Below are 23,089 nucleotides of genomic sequence, written 5' to 3' on the forward strand. Positions count from 1 at the left end.
ATGAATGATGATGCCCTGAAGAGTAGGAAATACTGTTGTATCCACTCTGGCTCATTCGTCTCGGCAGACAAATAAAACTTTTACAAGAGTTGGGACAAATCGGTGAGGCACCTTTTTCGACGTCAGTCAGTCGGTGAACGGCATTTCGCGCTGCCATTCGCCGGTGTCAACTCTTGAGGCGACGGACCTTCGGTTCTAGCCGAACGGAAGGAGAAAGCAAGGTGGAACGAAGCCAGCATTTCCTTGGAGGATTTGGACCAAGTCAGAGTGGTGTTGGAAAACACTTCAGAAGAGAGTTTCATAAATCAGACATCCTGCAGTGTTTTTTGTTCCTACTTGAAGAAGGTTATGTCTGTGGGACATGCCGATTTTGAGAGCTATTGAAGGCACAATCACCCAAGGTAAGACTCGGCTTCAGTTGCTTCTTCTTAGTCTATCTCATTCTTTACGTCCAAAGCAAGTATGCGGCGAGGATCCTCACAAACCCTTTGATCTTTATGAGAAGCGAAATTTGCCTAGCCGCCCTGAAGTCGTTGGAAAATTTGGGCCTTCGCGTTCCATCTGAGACTTGCCTGAAACCTAGGAAAACCATCAGCGTTGATGCATTTCGGACTAATTTCAAAAGAGACTCTCGTGTTGCAAATCCGGAAAGAGCCCTTAGTTGGAGTCGTCTTAAATCTGTTTTCTATCGCGGGCACTCTAAATTTGGCGACTGGATAAAAAGTCAATTTGTTCTTGAACTGATCCAGAATGGGGACCTCAGTGAAAATTACGCCAAACTGCAAAGAACAGCTCTTTAAATAGGCCCGAGCACATCCAATAAACGTCAGTTCCACTATCTCATCGCCAGGCGAAAAGCCAAAAAGGCTGCCAATCACCATCGATGATTGGCTAAATTCAACTTTGTATAGCTTACTCCTTTTTTGGATCCGCGTTCAAGTTCCACGCGTTATTCAATTTCAAACATCAACATAGAGGAGCGTCTGTCTGTCTGTCTCTAGATGGCTTAAACCCGCTCTTTTATCTGCCCAGTCGCTTCTAAGATGTCTTGACTTGGAATTTGGAATCTCTGGTTGTTTTTGGTGGGTCCACTCGTAAAGTACAGTTTACTGGAGCACTGCAGTTCAGCGATTCGGACGTCAAGACATGGCCGATTTTTGTCTAACATGCCGCGTGGTTGGCTCAGAAAGATAAAAGGGAATGGGAAGGCACCTAATCCTTTCACTAACACATGCGAGAAAGAGAGAGGGAACAAGATGGCGGAAACGACATTTCTGCCTTAATGTATTTACTTTTCTGAGGCCAATTGCGGTTTTGAGGCTTTCAAGACCGACACTATGATCATAAAACAAAGCCCACTGCTGCGCTAGCCTTACCTTGATTCCCGAGGAGCATAATAAGGGCCTTTTCCTTCAAAATTAGCTTATTCTCAGATTGATCATTTCTCTGTGCAGATTTTTTACGAGCATCAAGCTTGTTTTCCTTTGTATAGTGTAAAATCTACAGATTACATTCTTGTTACCATGGAGAATATCTCCTATCGACAGAGATGAGAGTAACTCATTTGGCCTTCATTAGCAATGTCTAAAAGGTAGATCCTTTCTCAGAATTTTTTGGAAAATTGCCTTGACATTTTGACTACGTTCGCCAAAATTATGTACTTAAGAGACCGAGTGTTTCCACGGATCAAAAATCATGTTCAAGCGCAACTGAGGCCCTGAACCATTCCATCATCACGCCTGACACGCCTACTCCACAGATTATCTGTCTGAAAAAAAGTCAAGACACATCAAAATACCTCATGACATCCGCCGGGTACGGAATCACACAAAAAGGCGTTCGTGGCTCGATCCATCATTCGCCCTTCTCGACAGGCCCTCATTTCATACTAGATCTCAAAAGGCCGTCGTATGTCACAAAAGACGAGAAAAACACGGCTGCCCTGTTAAGGCATACTCAGTCATGGGATTGGCTCATTTTGAGGCGCGACAAACTTTGGGATGGAGGTGTTTTTCTTCTCGAGATTTCATGTGTTGCGAATCCCAATGGATCTCCAAAAGCGCGTCTATTCCCTGAGGAGTCAATCAAGACTTTGGAACCCAATATTCTTCCAAAGTGCATTTCTTCCGCTGTCAAGTAGCTCCCCCATCAGAAGGGCGTCACCGCGGCAATATGGAACCAGACCAAGTCATCTCGACTGTTGTTTTATCCTTTGCCCCACATTTTTTAATCTTCTTATTGCCACGAGGGCATGGACTTTGAATAGACGATTCTCTAGCTTAAAGATCCCTTTTTGGTCTAGCTTTACCCACGATGTATTTGGAACATGAGTCAGTCCTCTCAGTCAAAACAAAAATCGATAAATGATTGAGTAAACAGAAGCTTGTCAACCATCCATTCCAGAAGTAAACTAAGTTGTTGTTTTTCTTCCGACATCTTATGGTTATGACTCCAACTACACCTTGTCTGTCTGAAAGTCTATAGAATAAATTGGCACCATGCAATTCACAAGACATCGTGATTGTGACTGAGGAATCAAGGAAAAGAATGAACGTATAAGACTGGATGGAATTAGGGTGACTGGTGGACAAGGGTGCTAAAGCAACCTTCTCCCTCTCGTGGAACACAGAACAAACTAACCACACATGCTAGTGTCACTCTGTGATGTGTGTGTACTGTGTAGTATACAGTATATTTAGGTATGTGTGTCAATCGCAGTTGACCACATTGTGCCATTCCCAAAACGGCAACCAAGGTCCAAGCCAGTGTACTTACGTAGATATGGGGCCACATTTCTTCCTCTATTCCATGTCGTAGGGGGGGCTTAGGAACCTTAGTCGTTCAATAATTGGGTGGTGCATCATGATCGTTAGTGGGTAATTATGGACTCGTTAAGAGTGCGAGACACTTTCATTATTGACAGTTATTAGCCATAAATGGTGTCCATGGAGGCCATAAACTTGATCAACCGAGGCCTTCCAACGTTCTTGATAGATGGATATATCTATTTTGGCAATTTAGCTGCGTGCGTTTATCATTCCATGCGCGAAGATCCCTGAACACTCGGCCAAATTCCTCGTCCCCATTTTGGTAAGGGGGCATATGTGAAAGGCACCTCGAAGTAAACCAACCAACCAGCGAACCAACGTGAGTGTGTGTGTGTGTATGTGTGCAATTGGATCTCTCCTTTGTCAAATGTCACTGACAAATGTATTGTTTATTGATTCTGTCCACCACCACCCTTGCCACTACGAACAATACTACTACTACTACTACTACTACTACTACTACTACTACTCCTAGCATCACTATCAAGACTGGTTGTGTGAGGAGGATCCATGGGTCAAAGGCCAGTAACTGACGACAATGACAGAATACTAATTCGACCCGATGTGATCTAGCGAGGATGTCCTTTTTCCCTCCTTTGGACCAGAGGTCCCCTTCGAACGCCTCCATAGAGAGCCCATTGTATTTTTCAATACATTCTTCATCTGGTAGCACTCTGCGAGTTGTACCGTAGATGTACAATGTCATGTAGGACCAGAAAAGGTCGGGAAGTTCAATGTGCGCAACAGATTGAAGTTCGTATATTGGAAATAGCTTCTCCGGCCTTTGATGAATTATCCACGCCCGTCTTTCTCAGGTGAGGCCCATCTTCCCATGATGATGGAGATGAAAGAAAGTTGAAAAGTTAGAAGTTGGAGGGAAACCTAGCTGATGAATAATTTATTGATACGGATATGATGTACTATGTGGAATGCACACACCCTATTGCCGTCGATATATTGGGCATAGAGCCTTTTATCTCTAATGAATCTCGGGCAGTCTAAGGAGGCATACTCAGCCTTCATTATTCCCTTCCGCACTTGAACGAGTAGGCAACTATTTCGGTTACCCACTCGAGGTCATTAGTCATGAATGGACAGGGGCAAACCCTGTTTTGAACTTTGCCATGCCTCCCCTCCCAAATCTCGTGAGTAATAATGAATATGATTAACCAGTCCATCTATGTAATGTGTACGTATGTGGTGAGTGCAATAGTAATGGATCTTGTTCAACTGGATGAGCCGAGTTCCTGCTCTTCGCCCTCTCTTTGCTGATCTTTTATGGGTTCCTGTCTCCGTTAAATACTTAAGGTCCAAGCACCACGGAAGCATGAATCCCCCCGGGATGAGTCAAGTTTGGTATTTTGTGAAGAGGATAACTTCCTTCCCTGCTTCCCCAATAGCTTGGGTATATTGTAGAGAGCTCCTCGAGCACGGAGAATGGTTCTGAACTAATCGAAGTTCATGAAGAGCTCGAGAACAGGAACAAGTGAGTGTTCGCGTGTGAGAGTGCCCGTCATGAGGGAGGAAAAGTTTCCACATTTGTCCAAGTTGTTCTTCTGCCACGTGGTTGAGCAATTCCAATATATTCCATTGGTTGTTTCTCTTTCTTTCACAATCATCCGGGGCCTACGCATCCGTCGTATCCTTCGTCCAAAGACCTCTTTGTTGTTTCTCATGTTGTTGCTGTTGTTGTTGTGAAATGTTTGCTTAGGCTTTGGCAAGAATTTATCACTTGGAAACGGGAAAGTGTCTGAAGGTTGAACAGTGACGGTGCTATCTGGCTGGCTGGCTGGGTGGCTGGTTCGCGTGCTCTTGGTCTTGACTGCTCTCAAGCACCCCTGTTTCCCAAGGATTGCCAAGTTACCATTCCTCGTCATTCTCTTTTCAGGTCATTGAAAACCAAGATACGTGAAATGAAGTCAAAACCATCTTGGAACCAATAGTGAGTTGGACCTGCTATTGGGTTTTCTCGGGCTGGCCCACGGACCCCACAACCATTTGGTCGGATCTTGGATAGCTGAGCAAGTTTCAATACCGTTGCTTTTTGTCTACCCAGATCCGATATTTCACCGCTCTCGTGGTGTAACTAAACAATCCGCCTTGCAACAACAATGGGCCATCCCAAGGAACAAGGAACATCCCGAGGGTAGAGGAAACTGTGAAAAGGCCAAAGACACACCAACTCACTCAAGAAGTGACAGTTCTTTGAAAACAGCCAAGCATTTAGGCTCTGGTTGTCGAGTTTTAAAATATTCCATCCATCCCTCGGTGGCTGTTGGTTGTTCTCCTGCTTGTTGTTGTTGTTGTTGCTGTTGTTTCTGTCTTCGTCGTCGAGGCTTTGAATCTTGAGATCCGAGGAAAACCCAGAGTGAAGAAGGAGAAGAGAGGCCAGAGAGCCTCGAGGCTGTTGGATGGATCAAACAAAGAAATAAGATGATCATGTCAAGCCGAGCGTTCTGGGTGGGCTTCCATTTTCTGATCTTGGGTAGGGAAATTGATGATTGCTCGAGTCTAAACTGAAATGGAAATGGACGACGACTATTGCTACTACCTCTCTATATCTATGTAGATGGTAGTCTCAAGAACCTGGAACATTGGAACATTGGATTCTCTTCGGTCTTGCAGATTTACTATGGCCGTCGTGGTCTTCGAGCGTGGAGTCCTCTTTGGTGAATGACAAACAATGGATGAGCTCCTTGTCCAATAAAGAAGGCACATTCACGGCAGACTTTGAGGAGGAAAATGGAACGACCATCGCTGTGCGGGATGGAACCAAAGCCGTTCTTAATTGCAGGGTCTACCTTCGACACGATAAAACAGTAAGTCGTCGCTCAAGTCGCGGCTCTTTTCAAAATACACCTAGCTCCATCCAAGTGTTGGCTAGTATTGTGTACCCTTCTATCGAAAAGGTTTAATAGCCACTCCATCCATCATTTTCATCGATAAATGGTGAACAAGGCCCTCGAAGGCTACGATTTTTTAATCATAGAACCTCTGGGCCCCCTGGATGTTCCAATTTCAAACATAACCGAAAACAAATACTCGTTCTCACCTTAATTTGATTGTTCGTTAACACAAAAGTAGGTCAATGAAGAACTTTGTGACAATAGTAAAACATTTCATAGGAGGCATTACTTTCAACAAAGCAGTTTATCAACTTGCTTTTAGCAACCAATTCTAGCAGTTTGATAAGTGTCTGTTCTCGAAGAACATCACAAAAGCAGCCATTGCATTTCCGCTCACCCTTATCCCAAATCCAATTCTAAGAAAATGCAGTCCTCGAGTCATTCTAAGGATTGCTATTATGTTTAGAATGACTCTTCAATTGCAGTTTCTAACCCGAAAGAAACATTTTCAAAAGAGCTCAGATTTAGCTTGGGAGTTGAGGGCGGATATTTAACGTTCCACATCAAAAGAAATAAGTTGAGGAAAGGTAGGAACGTGCTACCGTTTCTCTCACAACGACCTGTTTTGCGTCACACTCATTACTATTCAGAGAGTGCAATATCAATCATGGGATGCACTTAGTTATGTCAGTAATCTGGTGGAGGCGTTCCTGAGGTTTGACGACAAAATTAGGGCCTTGCCACGTGTTTATTTGCCAAACTGCAACACGGAGTTTTTCGCGGAAAGCAGCCCCTTTTTATACCGTGTAAAGCACAACAAGATGGGTTGAACATTGAAAAACAAAAACACGCCGATAGGTTGTCGATCCTAAAGAAACAAGAAAACAATGCCCGATCCTTGGCCAAGAGGAACTTTTCTCGCTCCCACCCTCAAAAAAGGCTGGGCATCCTTTAACAGATTCAGTTTCATGGCTTTCGAGGCATTCGTGCGCGAGTTTTGGTGGGTATTGGGCTTTTGGTCCGCAGTTTTTTTTTCTCCAAACCCTATTTGGCAAGTTTGTGTGAAACTCCTCCATTCAGGGTGGCATTTTTGAGCGAAGACGATTTTCAATTATTCTCTGGTGATGGATTTTGTTCATTTAGTCTCTTTGGCGGATCTTTTTGCTGGATTAATGGCAAAAAGACAATGGATTTCCCGGTGCCCCTTTGGCCCAACTTCTTGGATATCCTATTAAATACACTCGTTCGCACCTTGGTGCTAAAAAGACGCTTTTTGTGCCATTCCTCATTTCCTCCCTAAAAACTCCACCGTAATATTGGATCTTCAGTGCCAAGAAACATGTCCCATGGGAACATTGCCAAACAGGATAAGCCTCCGATCATGTAAAGCAGAAATAAATCTGCAAATCTGTCGTGGAATTACTTCTCGTAAACCACATCAAGAACGTTGATGCATTGGTGAGTTTGCAAAACCAAGCGATGCTTTTTTTTCTTTTTCCAAGTCACGACGTTGACTGCACTAAAAAAGAAAATGGCATCCTGCAAACCTATCTCGTACTGGTCCTTCACATTGGCCTTTACCCACGTGCGGAGCAATCATGGAGCTCGGTGGAGTGCAAACCTAGCACGGTAAAGGAGCAGTAAAAGCCCACACCCGAGCTTGGCCGACCATACAATACAGCCTGAGGGGATGGATAATAACGATTGCCCAAGTGGTAAAACTCCATTTATAACGGTATTAAGTGGGGAAACTTTTTTCAAAAAGCCTCAACCCCGAGCTTGGGGCCCATTTTGGGGTTAACCCATTTTGGTTTGCATTAAGTAAGGATGAGTCGCCAATTGAAGTTGAAGTGACCCCGGAGGCGTCCATTCTAAACTTACGGGGAAGTAAGATTAAAACAAAAATGCACTCGATATTGGTTCTCAACGATCCACACACGGGAGAGAAGTTTAGAGGCTCGTTGGGTGAGGCCGTGGCTAAACCAAATTTCCCGGCGCACTTGTAAAACGTAAAGGGTGCGTGAGTGTGACCAGAATTTACGCAAACAATTTCCGCTCTCAAGCTTTAAATTCCTTTGAGATAGGCCTCCTGTTGGCTCAGGCAAATTGTGCTAGAAGAAGACACATATGCGTGGTCCTTCGGGAGCACTTCTTTTCTCCTCACCTTGTGTTGGCCTCAATAGTTTTACTTGTCGACAACCACCAACTACATCGGAGCCTAGCAGGACGGTGAAAAAGTGTGCAAGTCTTGGCCTTGAGCGATTTCTTTACGTACAACAGATGCGTGCAGAGCGAAGATCGTCGAACGTGAGGGTTACAGCAATGTGGGAAACGATCGATCCCAGCCTCAAGTTCAAGAAGGTGTCTCAATTGAAGTTCTGAAGCAATTTTGTAACCTTATGAAAAGTAAAGACCGGAGTGGATTATCTGGAATGAGGTCATTTGTCTTCTATAAACTTTGAAGCCAGTCCATGCCTTGAAACACTAATCAGTGGGCCCTTAGTCGGTTGGCGAATGAAGATCAACGGGCAAAAATGAAGTCTGATCTCACTCACCCTAGTGGAGAGGGTCGGAATGTTCATTCGTTTCTCCATGTGATGCATCACCAAACAAAACTTTGTTGGTCCGGACTAGGCCATAAATTATCATTACTCATTCGGGTAATTCATTTTTTTGTTCTCAAAGATTCTGCACTCAATCTGGAGTGCTGACAATGGCAGCTCTAATGGTGCATTGAACACACCCATATGGACATACATCGAGTCCTTTTCAGTCTGAACTTGCGACAGAAAACAAGAACCCCGTGACTTTTCGGGTGCGAAAGGTCAAGAAAAGGACTCACACAAAGAAAATGTGTCGCAGAACCAGCAAGGAAAAGACGAGCATTAAGCCCGTGTTCAAGCTTGAAGAAACTTTTACGAGAATGTCATGTGACATGCTGACAATCCCCAGACGCAGCAAATGATTGACGGGAATCAAATTGGACAGCCGGATGGCTTTTAGATATGCTCATGAGATGGTCCAGACTTGCACTGTCCTATGGAAAACTTCTCACGTGACAAATCACACCGAGCCCTCTGACGATGGCCTTTTCCGGCCAGGTAGCAATGGCCACCCTCAAATATCTGCAGTACTTCTGGAAATGAGCATGCTCACCATTGGTGCTCACAATAACAACAATGCCGGAACAAAGAGAATGAGCGCGTGAAATGAGATTGAAGGAGAGCAAGATCTCAGATTTGAACTTTTCAGCTTTGTGTACCACAACCGCAATGCCAACTTTGAGGGACACATTCCCTCGCAATTTATGCGTCCCACTGAGCCCGCCCCTTTGGAGTCATTCTAGATGTAAGCGTTGTGCAAGGAATTAAAATTGTTCTTGTCATCACTTAACATGGCGTGCCTAAGAAAGGCCTCCCCCCCCGGGACTGACATGAGGAGAGATCGCTATCTGAAAGACAGCTCCACTTACTAGAGAAGAATCAGGAAGCGGCGTCTCCCAATGGAAGAAGATCCTGAAGTCTCTTTGAGCTCATTTTTGTAATGGACCGCAGGGTTGCTTCAAGCCGACTACCATCTCTCTCTCGATCTCTAATGCAAAAGGGGTCGAAGAAAGAAGTCTTACATTGACCTTAATTTGAGCTGGAAAAGCCTCGCTCAATTTCTGAGGGGCCCCTTCCTTCACAACCCGCGGCTGCCTGTATCTGTCTCAGCTCGATCTGGCGCTCGCTTGAGTAAGCTTTGATTTGCTGTGTAATTTTTGGCGGACAGACCAACATGGCAAGATGGGAACTGCAATAGGGATTCACTAAATTTAGCTGACTCAATGACTCCTTATTTCGAATGGTTGAAATTGTTGCAGGGTTTCCCATCGAAAACTTCGTCTTTGAATTTGGACGGGAAATGAAAACTAAATTCAATTGGATTTTTGCGCCAAACATTTGTCAAACTCCGATGTACAAAGAGAAACTTGAACAAAAAAACACGTGGCCGGAAGTGAGCGTGGAATGCTGCTCCGGCGTTAAAGTTGGGCATAATCATGCGTTGAAAATGCATTTCTCTACTGGTAGGGAAACTTTTTCCAACCATCCATTGTCATCAAACCATCCCAACAGATGCTCCAATGAGCCAAAAATTGTAGACCCCCCACCCTCCAGCCCTCAGCCGACACTAGCTTTTGTTCTTCGTTTGCCTCGTTGTTTCGCTGAATCTAGATTGTTTCGCACGGTTTGGCATTTCAAGGCGTACCTGGCAAATTGGTCCTAAAAACAATCCTACCCTACAACTTGCACTGATTGCTGGCCGGCAATAAAGGCTTTACGATGGTAGTTTCTCGGCCTCAAGGACTTAGAGGGTCATTCTCTTTGGGGCTGACAATCGCACATCCACCAACAGTCAAGGTCGTCCTCTCATACGTACTGTACTGCGTACTGTATGTACAGTACGTACGTCAGGAAATAAGCAGTTTATCTGAAGTCGGCATCTGACTGCCCGGCTTGGATTGAGGTCTGAATTTTCCTCTTACGAAGGTTCATCCCTACGTAAATCTTGAGATGAGGGTAAGGGGCCCTTTTTGTCGGTCCACCTTGGCGTGTTTTATTCAAGAGCTTGGGGTATTGTAAACAACTAGACAGAATACCTGGACCTCTCTTTCCAGACTTGACCCTTGTGTCCGTGACAGATAGCCAATTTACTACTTGTCCAACTTGAAATTGGTCAAATTTTTTGTTACCCCTCCTTTTCGGTGAACATGTTGTCTACAACACGGCTACTTTTCACCTATGGTTCACTTAGTGATACAGACTTTTTAGAAATGGACATGCATGTGTAGATATAAACATAAGTATTATGGTTGCAAGCAAGAATTGTGATTCATAGGATTAGGCTTATTACTACGCAACCTTCAGTTGTTCAGTTATAATATCTACCTTAAAGGCTCCAAAATAGATCGAAAGGGAAACAAACTTAAGCTTTAAGGCCTCCAAACATGCAAATTTACTTGTTCCCATAAAATCGTCCCTTTTGACATTATTGGAAATGCCTGTCTGGCGATACGCAAAGCTTGACTACAATTGCTTCGTTTTGTTTGTATTGTATTGTTTTACGTTTGCTTTTGATATGGATCTCAGATCGAGTAATAGATATGCATTTGATTGCTTTTTAAGTTCAGAGATAGTAGTCAAAGACAATTAATTGCAACGCAAACACTGTTTTTTTGTCTATGGCTTTTGTGTTCCTAAGCAGGAAAACCATAACTGTTTTAACTTTTCAAATGAAAATCTAGGGTTTCTTCAATGTTCAACTTGAGCCCCTTTAATGATCATGGAAGCTCGTCCATTGGTAGCTTTGAAGTTGCTTTCGTACAAATGTTTGGATACAATGCTAGATCAGCGCTATAGCATTCAAGGAATAGCCAGGTTGGCACACCAACCATATTTCGTAGATTTATTATTCATCATATCGCCCTAAAAATTAACAAGAATCATTACCTTGTTGTCGCTAGGAAAGCCCGCAAAAAAACCAAGCAGAGGAAGCGAATAAACGATCTTGCAATGGTCTCGACAAAAATAGAACCCTTCCTTGTGCTGTTGTCTTGGTTCACCACTATTCAAATCTTATGTACTCCTGGGTCACTTTAAATGGTTCCGAACGTCAAGTGCCCATATCTAATCCTTTTGAAACGAGCATACAATAGTAGTAGGTACACTATACTGGGGTTGTTTCATGCTGCCATAGCACGATGGCGGTAGCATAGCCCTTAATTAGGCTCCAATTTGCCACAGGCGGTTTTAACGACTCAATTGAGAGATGAAAAAAAGGGCTATTTTCAAATTTGCGTGGACCATTTTCGCCACACTGAGACGCAAGTCACGTACGTACGTGTGTAAAGTGTTCGTGGCGAGGCGAAAATGTGGTCTCCAGTGAGAGATTGTGTCCTCTTTTTTGCCTGCAAACGAAGGGTCCCAGTTATCTTGGGAATTGCCGGTAGCGGAAATGAGGCCTTCGCACGCCCACCCTCGTCACCCTTGTCGCGTGGTAAGGCCGCTCATTCCCTCAGGTTACAACAATTTTGACTGAAATCCGTCTTGCCAACACTCTTGATGCAGAGACATTTACATTATTGAAGCGAAGGGCCCCGTTGCACTGGCTTGTGCGGTCATCAACGTGGATGGAAATGCACGACCTCGTCCTGCATCACTAATTCCATAGGCGGGACGTGGAGGACCTCATCCGCTATCCCTGTCTCTCGTTCAAGGATTATCTTCATCAGCTACAGTTCCTCTTTGCCCTTCTTTTAATCTTCATTTCAAAATCCGTTGACCTTGGATGATGTGAAGCCATATACCTGAAACCAATGATACCGTTGATGGGATCAAAGAGGAGCGTAATACAAAATCAAGTATTCTTCAGTCACAGGAGAGGCTTTTTACGTCTAGAAGAGGCGCAGAAAGCATTGTTAGAATAACTTGTCATTGCCTTCATTCAGTTGTAAAAAAGACTGCGGATGAGGCTGTGGCCATAGTACAAGACTAGAAATTTTGAGAGTCCAAAACCAAGGCCGGATTAGGGGACCATCTTTATCTATGCACAACCTCTGTAAGTTAGGAGCTCAAGTATTTGTCAAGCAGCCTAGCTCGACTGTCAAGTTGCATTAATGGAACCCAACGGCACCTGCCAATGTCAGGATCCCAACTTTTCAACTTTTGTGTCTTGGCATGCATTCTGGCATGTTCTAATGGAAAACGAGAATGCGGACCTGAGCCGAACAGGGCAAGTTTCACTAAAGGTCACGCAGAGATTTGGCTGTAATTACTTGATGCGTCGAAGTAAATGGAACGCCCAATCCAACCTTGGGACGGGACCACAAAACAATCAGGCACACTTGAAACCACATTTACCGACAAAGTCAATCCTTTGTTCGTGTCGATATCGACACAGTAGTGCCAGCCAGGTTGTGCTAGTATATCTTGAACGGATTGCATGGTTGGAACACCAATATACAGTCTTCCTCCCATCAGGTAATACATTTTTCTTTGGGTCTGCGACTTTGACCGCATTGAACAGTGTTGCTGACTTGGACTGCAATCCAGAGGCAAGTTTGTCTTTGAAAGCTGGCTGGAGTTGTGAGGATTAAGAGGTAAGGCCACATTGTCCATCTTTGTATATTTGAAGCACAAGAAAGTCGGATGGCTATCTTGTTCTATACAGTAAAAGGATCCCTAGAGAGTCAAGTTAATCCTATCAACGGCGGCCTACCGGAATAAAGGTTAGGATTCTGGAATGCTGTAAACGGCTAAAAACGGAAGCAACCTTTTAGAACACCAATTTCTAAAACAACATTTCAATTCAGGTTGGATCAGGGATTTGACGCACGCATCATCAAGTTGAACAACGAATAATATTAACCCTTGATCCACGGCTTCAACCAGTTACTTGGGACCTGCGTAATGTGCTTGGATAGAGATAAAGTGGCCTAATTAGTAAATCGTCAGATAATCTCGATTCCACTCCGTGTACCACTCAGCTGGAACCATCTCGACATTGGTTCCAGACAATGAACCTCTAACGCTCACAACAAGATAACAAAGGCTCAAGCAAGGTTTCATTGTTTTTACCCACTCATTGTCGTCGTCGTTGTCCTGGTGACCTTGACGGCCTTAATCCAATGATGTCGAACAAAGCCAGGCCGTCCTTGCAGTCTTGTGTTCATTACTTCCATCAAATCGGGGTCACGCATGTTCCACGTTATTCCACCTTCCTGACATTAAATGCTTCGCTTACCTTTCTTCAGCGTGAGGTACAAAGCACAGGTTAGAACACGTTATGATGACTCCAAACGGGTTCATTCTATGCGAACATGACTGGCAAATGTCTCAGGGATCTGGGAAAGCCGGTCAACGTAGTATGATTTAATTAAGGTGCCGCTTTAGCTCTCGATCCATCTTTTTCCCTCAAAAGCGTCGGTCCGTTGGCGGTGCTTAAATCTCGTCTTTATGCATTTCATCTCGCTCAACTGGAGTTAGATCCCGATTGTGCCACTTCGTCGGCTGGATTTCTCGTTCAATTTCTATTAGATCACAAATGCAATCTTTGCTGCCAATTCGGGAGACCAGTGGACTCCTTGTCAATCGATCATTCTGGGATTTGTTGGGAAACTTCATTTCACTCTGTAGTATTTGGCTTAAATGCAACTAAATGGAAACAGACAATGCCATATTGATCTTGATTTTGCATATGAGGGTATTGTGTAAGCTTTTGCGTTAGAACTGGGGATTAACATTTAATCGTTGCATTTCTTTATTTGCATTGTTACGAGCAGTTTGTAGATACTTTTTGGAATGTGCTTTATTCACGACCATTCAAAAACAAGTTGTAGATCAGGTAAAACATGAAGTTGAAACACAAATGGGATGATGGGTTTATCAGTCAACAGTGGTTTTTGACATCTAAAAATAAGATGGATTTCAAACTTCCAAGTGCAGACAATAATAAGACTCAAAAACAATGGAGTTTCGAAAGGGAGTAAAGGCGGCCTTCAAAACAAAACATTATTTTCACAAAAAAATCACAAATATTCGAAAAAAGACACCTCACATGTAGCACATCCTGACCAAAACGTCATCTTCATTGTCATCTTTTTATCAATCGATGCAAATTACGGAGTTGGATAAGTTGGCCATTAAATGAAACTTACAGTAACGTATGTTGAACTATTTGACCGACATTTTCACAAGCATTTATTCATATAAACGGAGACGCTAGAGTTGAAAATTAAGAACTGCAATTCGAGTTGAACCATTGCATTCTTTGGGACGTTAGCTTGGCCCTTGGTCACTGGAATCACGTTTTTCTAATTTCACGTCACCCGAGGAACGACCAGATAAAAAGTTACGCTCTCAAACCCCATTACAAAAATGTCATAAGATGAATGATTTAGTCCCCTTGTGGTAATTAATAACCACAAGAGGGCTTACTCATTCATTCCGTGTAGAATATTGTTGTAAGCTTTGGGAGGGAAAAAGTTTATCTCCAGTTGTTCCATCAAGCTGAAAGATTAAGATATCTAGTTATAACGATCCGGAGCAAGTCTCGCTTAATAAGGAACACAATAAGGGCCCTTATTAGTAACGTCACACGGCCCAAAGAAAACGGGAAGAGGCACTGTAGATCGCTAAATAAACTGTTCTTGCCTTACCTTAACCGCAATTTTTTCCCGGACATTATGTGACCCGGGCACGAATTATAAATAAAGCTTTAATAGAATTCGCCCAAAAGAACACAGACGCATTATAATTCAATTAAAAGGAATCGGCCCAATCGACCCTTCTTTGGTAGAGGCTGAATGACGAAGCGCCCTCTGAAGTGCAGAACGTAAAACATATTTCGTGCAGCGTAAGGGAGCTTATGTGTGTGCAAACTCGATTCCAAGATGTTTTTCTTAGCTCTGACAATCCCCGCCCGTCCACATTTCAGGGGTTAATGACTTGCTGCATTTATTGTACAGTATTTATTATCTCTTCTTTTTTGGATTGCCAATGTTAAGCTCTCTTTCCAAGCCAACTTTGATGGGATCAAGTGGAGCCATTGTGCATATTGAGACATACGTTTAAACGCATTAGAGGATCAGACAAAATAATTCAGCAATCACAAAGGCCCAAATATCTACACTTCACTTTGCCGACTCGAATTCAAAGGGTCTCGTTTGATGAAAGGCTCGTCGTTCAGAGTCTCTGAAGTTCTTGATCCAAGGCCATGGACCATTCATCTTTCCATTTGCATCCCCGTTAAGCCCTTCACTATTGGACTGCATTTTCGGCTCAAACGAAAGGAGGTTTTTCATTTTTTATACCCTTTCTCCGCTTTGACCAATAGCTTCCCGTGGGAAGATCTTTTAGGGAACTAAAAAAGACGAAGACTTGAGACTGATTATTTTCACACGTACAAGGCTTCTTTGAAACGACAAATTCATTGGCGCAGGGACTCGAAAATTTTGGTACTAAAAAAACCTTGAGGGATTCACCGTCTTGCGGCCTTGATGCATATTCGCCAATCCCCAAGGGGAAAAAGGATATATTTTGCATAGCCCGTGAAAACGAGCCTTTTCCCAGGTCGGACCATCCATCCGAAGCTGTTAAGTGCATTCTTGAAGAGTGATTTCTTTGTTCCAACTTTTAAATGGCTCCGAAAAAAAGATGGTCCTACTTTGAGCGGTGAAATTAAATGAGGGTGTTCCATCAAGATAAATCAAGATAGACCCCCCATGAAATTGGAGCCAAGCCCAACACGGAGCGGAGTTCATTCGCTCCTTCCGATAATCATTGAGGTTCAAATGGGCGTAAAGGACTCTTTTGAAAAGGCTCTCTCCGTGAGAACGAGCAAATAGATCCCTTGGGAGTGAAGCATTTTTCTCAATTACCCGTTTTAATTGGCTTAATAAGGAGGAATGAATAGAGCTCATCTCGTATGCCACCCCTATTCCCTGGCCACATCTCCATTCTATCCACCACGAAGGCCGCCGCCACCTCTTCCTCCTCCTCCTCCTCCTTTCATTCGTCCATTCGTTGCTGCCACGTAGTGTGCTTGGGGCCCTCATGGGTGGACTTAATGAGTCTTGACCATTAGACGAACCAAGGCCAACCACCACTTTAATGGTCAAAGTGCAAGACCAATACTTTCCGGAACCAATACCTTCCGGAAGAAGAAGGCAATAAATATTTCGGGAAAATTGCCGATATACGGTGGAACCCCTGAGCCTTTTGCTTATCCTTGTTGTTGACTTAATGGGTCTGACCTTTACAGATACGTGCAGTAAATGTGCAACGAGCTCCAATGCAGCTCCGGGGGCACCCAAAAAAGCGACTAATCACGGGTATATGAAGTAGAAAATGCAGAGCTTAAAAGCGTGCTCCAAAGACCTATCATTTGTGCTTGGTTATTAAGCAATTTTGGGGGACTGTTGATCTTTTTTTTACAACAGTAAAGTGGCGCTGATCTATCAGTGTTCCCAGTCTTCGTAGTCGACTTTACAGGGAGGGGGGTGGAGAGGGGCAGGACTCAGGGAATTGGGACAATGCCTCGTGATGACGTCTTGGAAAGCGAGGAAGCCAAGATTTATGAGAGCCCAATCATGATGGGTAGGGGAGTCATTACTGACCTAGCGAGCTGGGGCCACGAAATGAAGAGCGGACTACGCACATTTAGGAGGAACTGATCAAGATGGGTCAAATTTGCAATTAATTGCGCCGTCATGATGTCCCGATAAATACAGTTGGGAACATGATTCATATTAGTTGATGGCCTATAATACTCAAAGAGATGGCATGGACATCAATTCGGTTAATAACTGCATGTTATTAGTTTTGCGCTTTTCACAAAAAGGAAGTGTCGGTAACCGCATTAGCATTTGGGACTACATTGTCGTCAATGATATGTTTACATTATAATTTGCAAATGCCAGCCTTTGCATTGCGTTGGATTTGGGAGGGGGCAGGCACTTTATTCCAGATCGTAGTTATTGGACCAACCACGACGAACAATCTTTTTTTTTACTCCACCTCTTCTGAGCCCAACAGAATGGCCATTTTCGGTCCCATCTCGAAATTTCGTTCCAGACCCTTCAAATACCGGGGGATAAAAGAATGGCAGAGTTAATAGCCAGTGTGCTCGACAGAGGAGGCAAGAATTTTGAAGTTCAGGTGATGAGTACAAAGTCGGAGATAATTTCCAAAAAAAAATTACAGTCTCAAAAAGAAAAGCATCCTTTTTTGCGATGTAATTTCTTCCTTAAAGCTCACGTAATTGAAGAATTAATGACTAAAAAAGAATAAAGTTGCCAAAATTATTACTTGTTTACACGTTAGGCATGTTCATATTATTAAAGAAGAAAACACTGACGGCCAGTTAAGTATCATTTATTGGAGAACTTTCTTATTTACATGTTTATGATAGGAAATATTTTTGTCCTTTTTTCATGTTGATTTCGTTCTGTTTTGTAAATGAATACTTCTATTGTGAGGACGTATTGTACACATTAACATGCCACATACCGTAAATGGTCCCTGATTTTCGACTCGTTTTTGATTCTTGTCCCATTTAGGAAGTTGTTCCACTCGCCTCACAAAAATCCCCTTCCTCGTCTCCTCCCATGGGTCTTTGGTCCGAGACCACAGAAAGCAGAAAGTGAAGGAAACTCAATCAGGAAGTTGTTGTTTAAGAATAGTTGATCCACCAGACCTTATGATCCTGGCATAACTGAACCAAAATCATATCGGTCTTCTTCTGTACAGTATATCCGCTCCTCCAGACTCTTGGACGCACTTCTTCAGCTTGAAGGGACCTTTCATGTTAATAATTTGAATACTCGGTGATTTGTAGCTTTGTCCTTCCGGACCAGCTTTTTCTCCTCATTCTGTCATCCTTGGAACCCCATTGAGCTGTAGGCTATTGTTACCAGTGCAGTGACCCCAACCATATTCTAGTTAGGATCAGGCCAGATTTTATGTCATATGTTTATCAGCTGTTCCACATTCCATGACGACATGTTGTACGTAGGCCAGGAAAAAGCCCATCGACAGCGGGAAAAGAAACCGTCATAGGCTATGAATGTCAAGTAGGATCAAATTACCCCAGTCGAAATTTCAGGAATCCCTCTTCTCAACGATCGCATCTAAAGTACGTAGCTGGATGCAGCATTTTCGGGTCCTCTTGAGCGCCTCTCCTTGGGCCCAGCAGTTGGCCTTTTTCTATTCAAAGGCTCGGCCATAAACTAGCACTATCAAATAAAAAAGAAATCATTGACGAGACTGTAAATTTATCTTGACTCTCCTTGGGCTGTCTCCGCATTTGATTTGCAGAGATATAGCGCAAAATCTTTGGTGGACGGGTTTGGGTGCCAATAGAAGGAAGATGCCTTGAGTTGCTCAGTCTGTGATGATATCTGGTCGGATCCTTCTTCTATGAACACCCAGATCTTTTGCGATGAATTTCTCGAGAAGACGGAAGAAGATTAAAAATTGATAGATTCGAGTAGAGCTTCGACAGTACTACAGAATTTTAAGTTAAAGGAAGAGTCATGAAGACCCATGGTCGTGTTGTTGCTCAAGTCAAATCTAAGAATGGACTAAACAACACCAATACTAAAAAGTTTAGTTTGAATGAATGAATGAATGACTTATTTATTTCTGGTCGCAGGAGCACGAGGTATACAGTTTTAAATTTGTATGGTTCCTATTGATCGACCTTTCGGATTATTTTATTCCACGTCACAAAAAGATATGTTTCACAATGTCTTTGTTGCTTCTTTGGATTCATATTTGTTATTACTGAGTAGATAGGTCCCAGGTCTTGATTATACTTTTCACTTTAGCTTTTCAACTCTCCGTACCGATACCACTTAATATAAGAAAAGAAAACAGGCTACTTTTTGTTCACATTGGGGGGGGGATTTATGTTTTTCCAAAGCATTAGAAAGAGTACGTAGCAATGAAGTTTGGCTCTAACAAAGAGTATTGAAGTAGTTCCCAAAAAGGCTTTGGTGGTGGTATGATGCCAATTCGAAGTGCCCACTGCACTTGAAATAATATTACTTTACGTCATTCTTCGTATCCAGAGAGATGTTCAGAGTTTCAGGAAGGTGATGTTGAGCTGGGAAAGATTCTTTTTTTACTTGTACGAAGTCATAAAGATTTGCCAAGATTTAACCAAAAGCTCTAAAGTGAATTCCAGGAAATACAAATGTAAATATACTTTGATGAAATAATTTGATGAATTAAAAACCTGATTGATGACTAGACCCCAAATAAAAGTTTGAAAAAAAATCACCAATAAGAGAAGAAAAAAGATAACCGATATTAACTCTTTACTGAAGTAAAACATTATTTTTTGTCATGGCTTGGCTTTGAGAAAAAAGGTGATGTAAATAGACAAAACCGGTATTTAAAAGGTGATGGATTATTAAATAGCAAAAAAAGGTTAGAAAAGGTTCGAAAATGCAAAACACGGAAATTTTAGACCAATCAGGACATGTTACATTTTCTACCCACTGCCACGGGTAATCCAGCTCAGAACTTCATACCTTGTAAGTTTTTCCTCATCTGTTTTTGAAAAATCAAAAATAGAACCACGACTTCGGACTTTCGCGTTCATTTAAATGAGAAACCGTGAATTTATCTCTAGGATAATTCATATTGACAATGTATTTAAATGGGGGATCTTGGTGCAACCCTGGCAAAGGTTTTGATTTCTTTTGTACTTGGGGTACTTTGGTCAAAAGGATAAAGTCTCACCAGGCCAGCAGAGCCAGCCATTACAATGTAGCAAACATTTCTGAAAGGCAGTATCATGTCTGTATCATAATCCGTTTTTGGGTAAGTCATCCTCACAAACCATATAATGACTCACTGGACGTGAGAGGGAAAAAAGTATGAAGATATTTACAAAAGTATGATGGTTTCATCAGGGCATTCATAAAATTTGGTATCGCGTGACCAGTGGTGCCAGACGTTTTGATAATGAAGCAGCCAAAAAAAATTTGAAACCGCCATTATTTTCCGCCAAAATATGTGCATTTTAAATTTTCCCGCCAATCTGGGACAAAAATCCGCCAATTTCAACCAAATTTTATTTTTTGGGATATTTTCTCCAACAAAAATCGTTCCAGGGCTCAAATATGTGCCTTCAAAACATTGATGTTCAATGATATTTTACTGGAATTGAAGAATTTTGTGTTAAATAGAACTCTTCTCGAGCATTTTAACATTTTCTGCAAATTTCCAATGCGTTTGCATATTTGACATCTTTCCGAAATAAAATATTCCTTGGATTGGCTTTTTAGATTCATTAGTGCCCAATCAAAACCTGCTGTACGGCCAAGGCGAAATATTCCTTGGATTGGCTTTTTAGATTCATTAGTGCCCAATCAAAACCATATGCATATGGGTCCATATTTGCCATGTCAGAAAGGCCAAACGAAATAGTGTAGAGAGAGTGTAATAGATGTCAAATGCATCATAAGTCAGCCTTAAATTTGGTAGTGGGACATTGAGGCAGAAAAGGAACATACATCCCCATCAATTTTGAGAGGTTACTCCCACTTCTTAGCCTTAGTAGTTCCTTGTTAAAGGATTGAATAAGACTTTTAGTTCTTTTCTCTTTTAAAGGAATGGTACATGAAGCGTAGTATTTTTTTATAAGCAACCTCAGTTTTACTCATTAACGTGTATTAAATATTTTTTTTTTAGCCAAAAAGCTGTTTTTTGTTTATTTCTTCTACTTTAGAATTTCCCATTTTTACAATGAACTTTTTTAAACCCTAATTTTGTTTTTTTTTAAATACTACATTTTGTAGGAAGACTATTGCAAGTTCTAAGACACTCTATCTTTGCATGTGACCGACGATCATATGACATTGTCTGATATCATTGCGATCAACAAGTGCACCCTTTCGTCAAGCAAATCCCTCAAAATGTGAAGATAATGAAGTTCAGAAATGTCCAAACAACTCTTACTTAAGACAGTTGTTTCCATAAACTTTAAATCCTCATCATTTGCAATAGTGTGTCCATCTCATGGCTTACAAATGTAGTAACCAGAACTTCATTGCCCCCAAAACCACACAATTTTGCTTTTTTTAAAGGTTTAGCCCGCCAAATCCTGCTGTTTTTATGCAAATATCCGCCATATTGTATCTATTTTGAAGGAAAATTTCCGCCAAATCGTCTTGTTTTTTGAGCCCAATTCCGCCAACCCGCCAAAAAATATTTTCCCCGCCACTTCGCAATAGCGCCAATTTGGCGGAAAACCGCCGCATCTGGCACCACTGCTAGTGACTCATACACTTTCATTCACAAGGGTGGCCGGATTGTGAGTGAGTTTGCCACCGACTGTTTTCTTAAAAAAACACGCGTTTGTAGGTCGTTACTATTGATCGGACTGTCGCCCTGAACTTCTTTAGGCTACAGAGCAGCTGTCAAAAAGTCCGTATTTCTCTGCAGGGCAAATGCGAGAAACCCTTTTATGTTTCTTAATCTATGATTAGACGATCTGTGGTCAGCTTCCATGAGAAAGTTCTAGTTGGACTCTTTAAATTACAACCTTAGTAGGAGCCTTGACAACTTAAATGGGAGAACCGGCGGTCATTCCAGAGGGTTAGGTAAATACAAATGATGGTTAGGATGACAAGGCGGGGGTATCCTTCATTGGAACACCCATCATCAGATAGCAAGCCAAATGAAACATCGGACTCCGGAAACAACAAGCAAGCGATTCAAAAAGAGTTTCTCAGGGTTATTGGTGTTGCTTTCCAACTGATTCTAGCTAGCTCTATGAACGTGAACCCACTCTGCTGCAAACACTTCGAGATAGATCCTCCTCAGGATTATTCAACAGCCTTATAAATGGGATATAAATCACTCCTAGGTCTTGGCCAAATGCAGAATCTTCCCTTTTTATATCCCATTCACCGTGAGCATTACAATTTTGGAACCTCCTCTGCAACAGAATGAATCTATGTTTAGGCCCGTTTTGTTAGTGGGTGATATAAAATGTGGTATTGAGTCCATTTCGGGATGTCAGCATTCTGATTTGGGGGATTTCAAATGACCGAAAAAGCATACCCTTAGAACATATTCGATGCAATTCCTCTTTACCTTGAACCATTTTGTTCTAATATTTTGATGAATCATATTAAGCTAATTGCGTTGAAAACACATCGCTGAGTTGGACGTTCAAACAGAGGGGAACGAATTAATTGGCTTGTGCAAAAAGGCAGCTGTCTCGGGTCATTACTTATTGGGACACTAATGGAATAACGAGAGAGAATAGGGGGCAAATTGTCTATCTGCTCTACATCCTTGAAAGGTAGAAGACATTTTACGACATATTAATCAGACGATTAATATGTTTTGCTTTTAGATTGACTTCTCGCGTTGTTGATATTTTGACGCATGGCACTTCGAGCCTTTGACATGCTCACAATTGATTATTGGTATTGTTCTTTTGGCTACCCAAGGCCAATTTCTAATGAAGTCATGTCCTTGCGGTGAAACTTGCTTGCAATCACATTCATAACGTAATATTTCCAAAATGCAACAACCAAATATATAAATTTCTAAGGGTCCAAGGCAATCATTTATTGTGACAAAGCAAGTAATTATTTGCTTTTTACACTTTCATCTCTTTTTTGTATAATCTGATTTAATTTTTTCCCCCTTTGGACGCTCGGCTTATTGCAAAACGCGAGTCTAGCATACGCTATTACACCCCATAAGTAATTGACAGAAGAGTCCCTGGAAAATGTTTCTTCTCAAACTGTGCAAGAGTTGGGCACGAATGGCCTTTTACCTACTAACTCAAGTGGCTCCCGTGGCAACTTTTCATATTCGCACCGTCATGATTATAAGGAAAGCGCTTTGCAAC

At 42.3% G+C, this 23,089-nt stretch overlaps 1 protein-coding gene across 2 annotated transcripts in view; it reads left to right on the forward strand.

The window, feature by feature from the left end:
* LOC131885416 (uncharacterized) overlaps positions 1-23,089 on the forward strand; it is a 25,120-nt gene continuing 2,031 nt past the window's right edge. The window contains exons 1-4 of one of the 2 annotated variants that reach the window (XM_059233447.1): positions 1-401; positions 4,717-5,313; positions 5,454-5,647; positions 17,772-18,159. In XM_059233447.1, coding sequence (XP_059089430.1) covers positions 5,262-5,313; positions 5,454-5,647; positions 17,772-17,858 — 333 coding nt within the window. In that variant the 5' untranslated portion in view covers positions 1-401; positions 4,717-5,261 and the 3' untranslated portion in view covers positions 17,859-18,159. Of the gene's footprint in view, positions 402-4,716; positions 5,314-5,453; positions 5,648-17,771; positions 18,160-23,089 lie in introns of those variants that run through there. The other variant, XM_059233446.1, reaches the window with a different exon arrangement.

Source organism: Tigriopus californicus, chromosome 8 (genome assembly GCF_007210705.1).
Source record: "Tigriopus californicus strain San Diego chromosome 8, Tcal_SD_v2.1, whole genome shotgun sequence".
Taxonomy (NCBI): Eukaryota; Metazoa; Arthropoda; class Copepoda; order Harpacticoida; family Harpacticidae; genus Tigriopus; species Tigriopus californicus.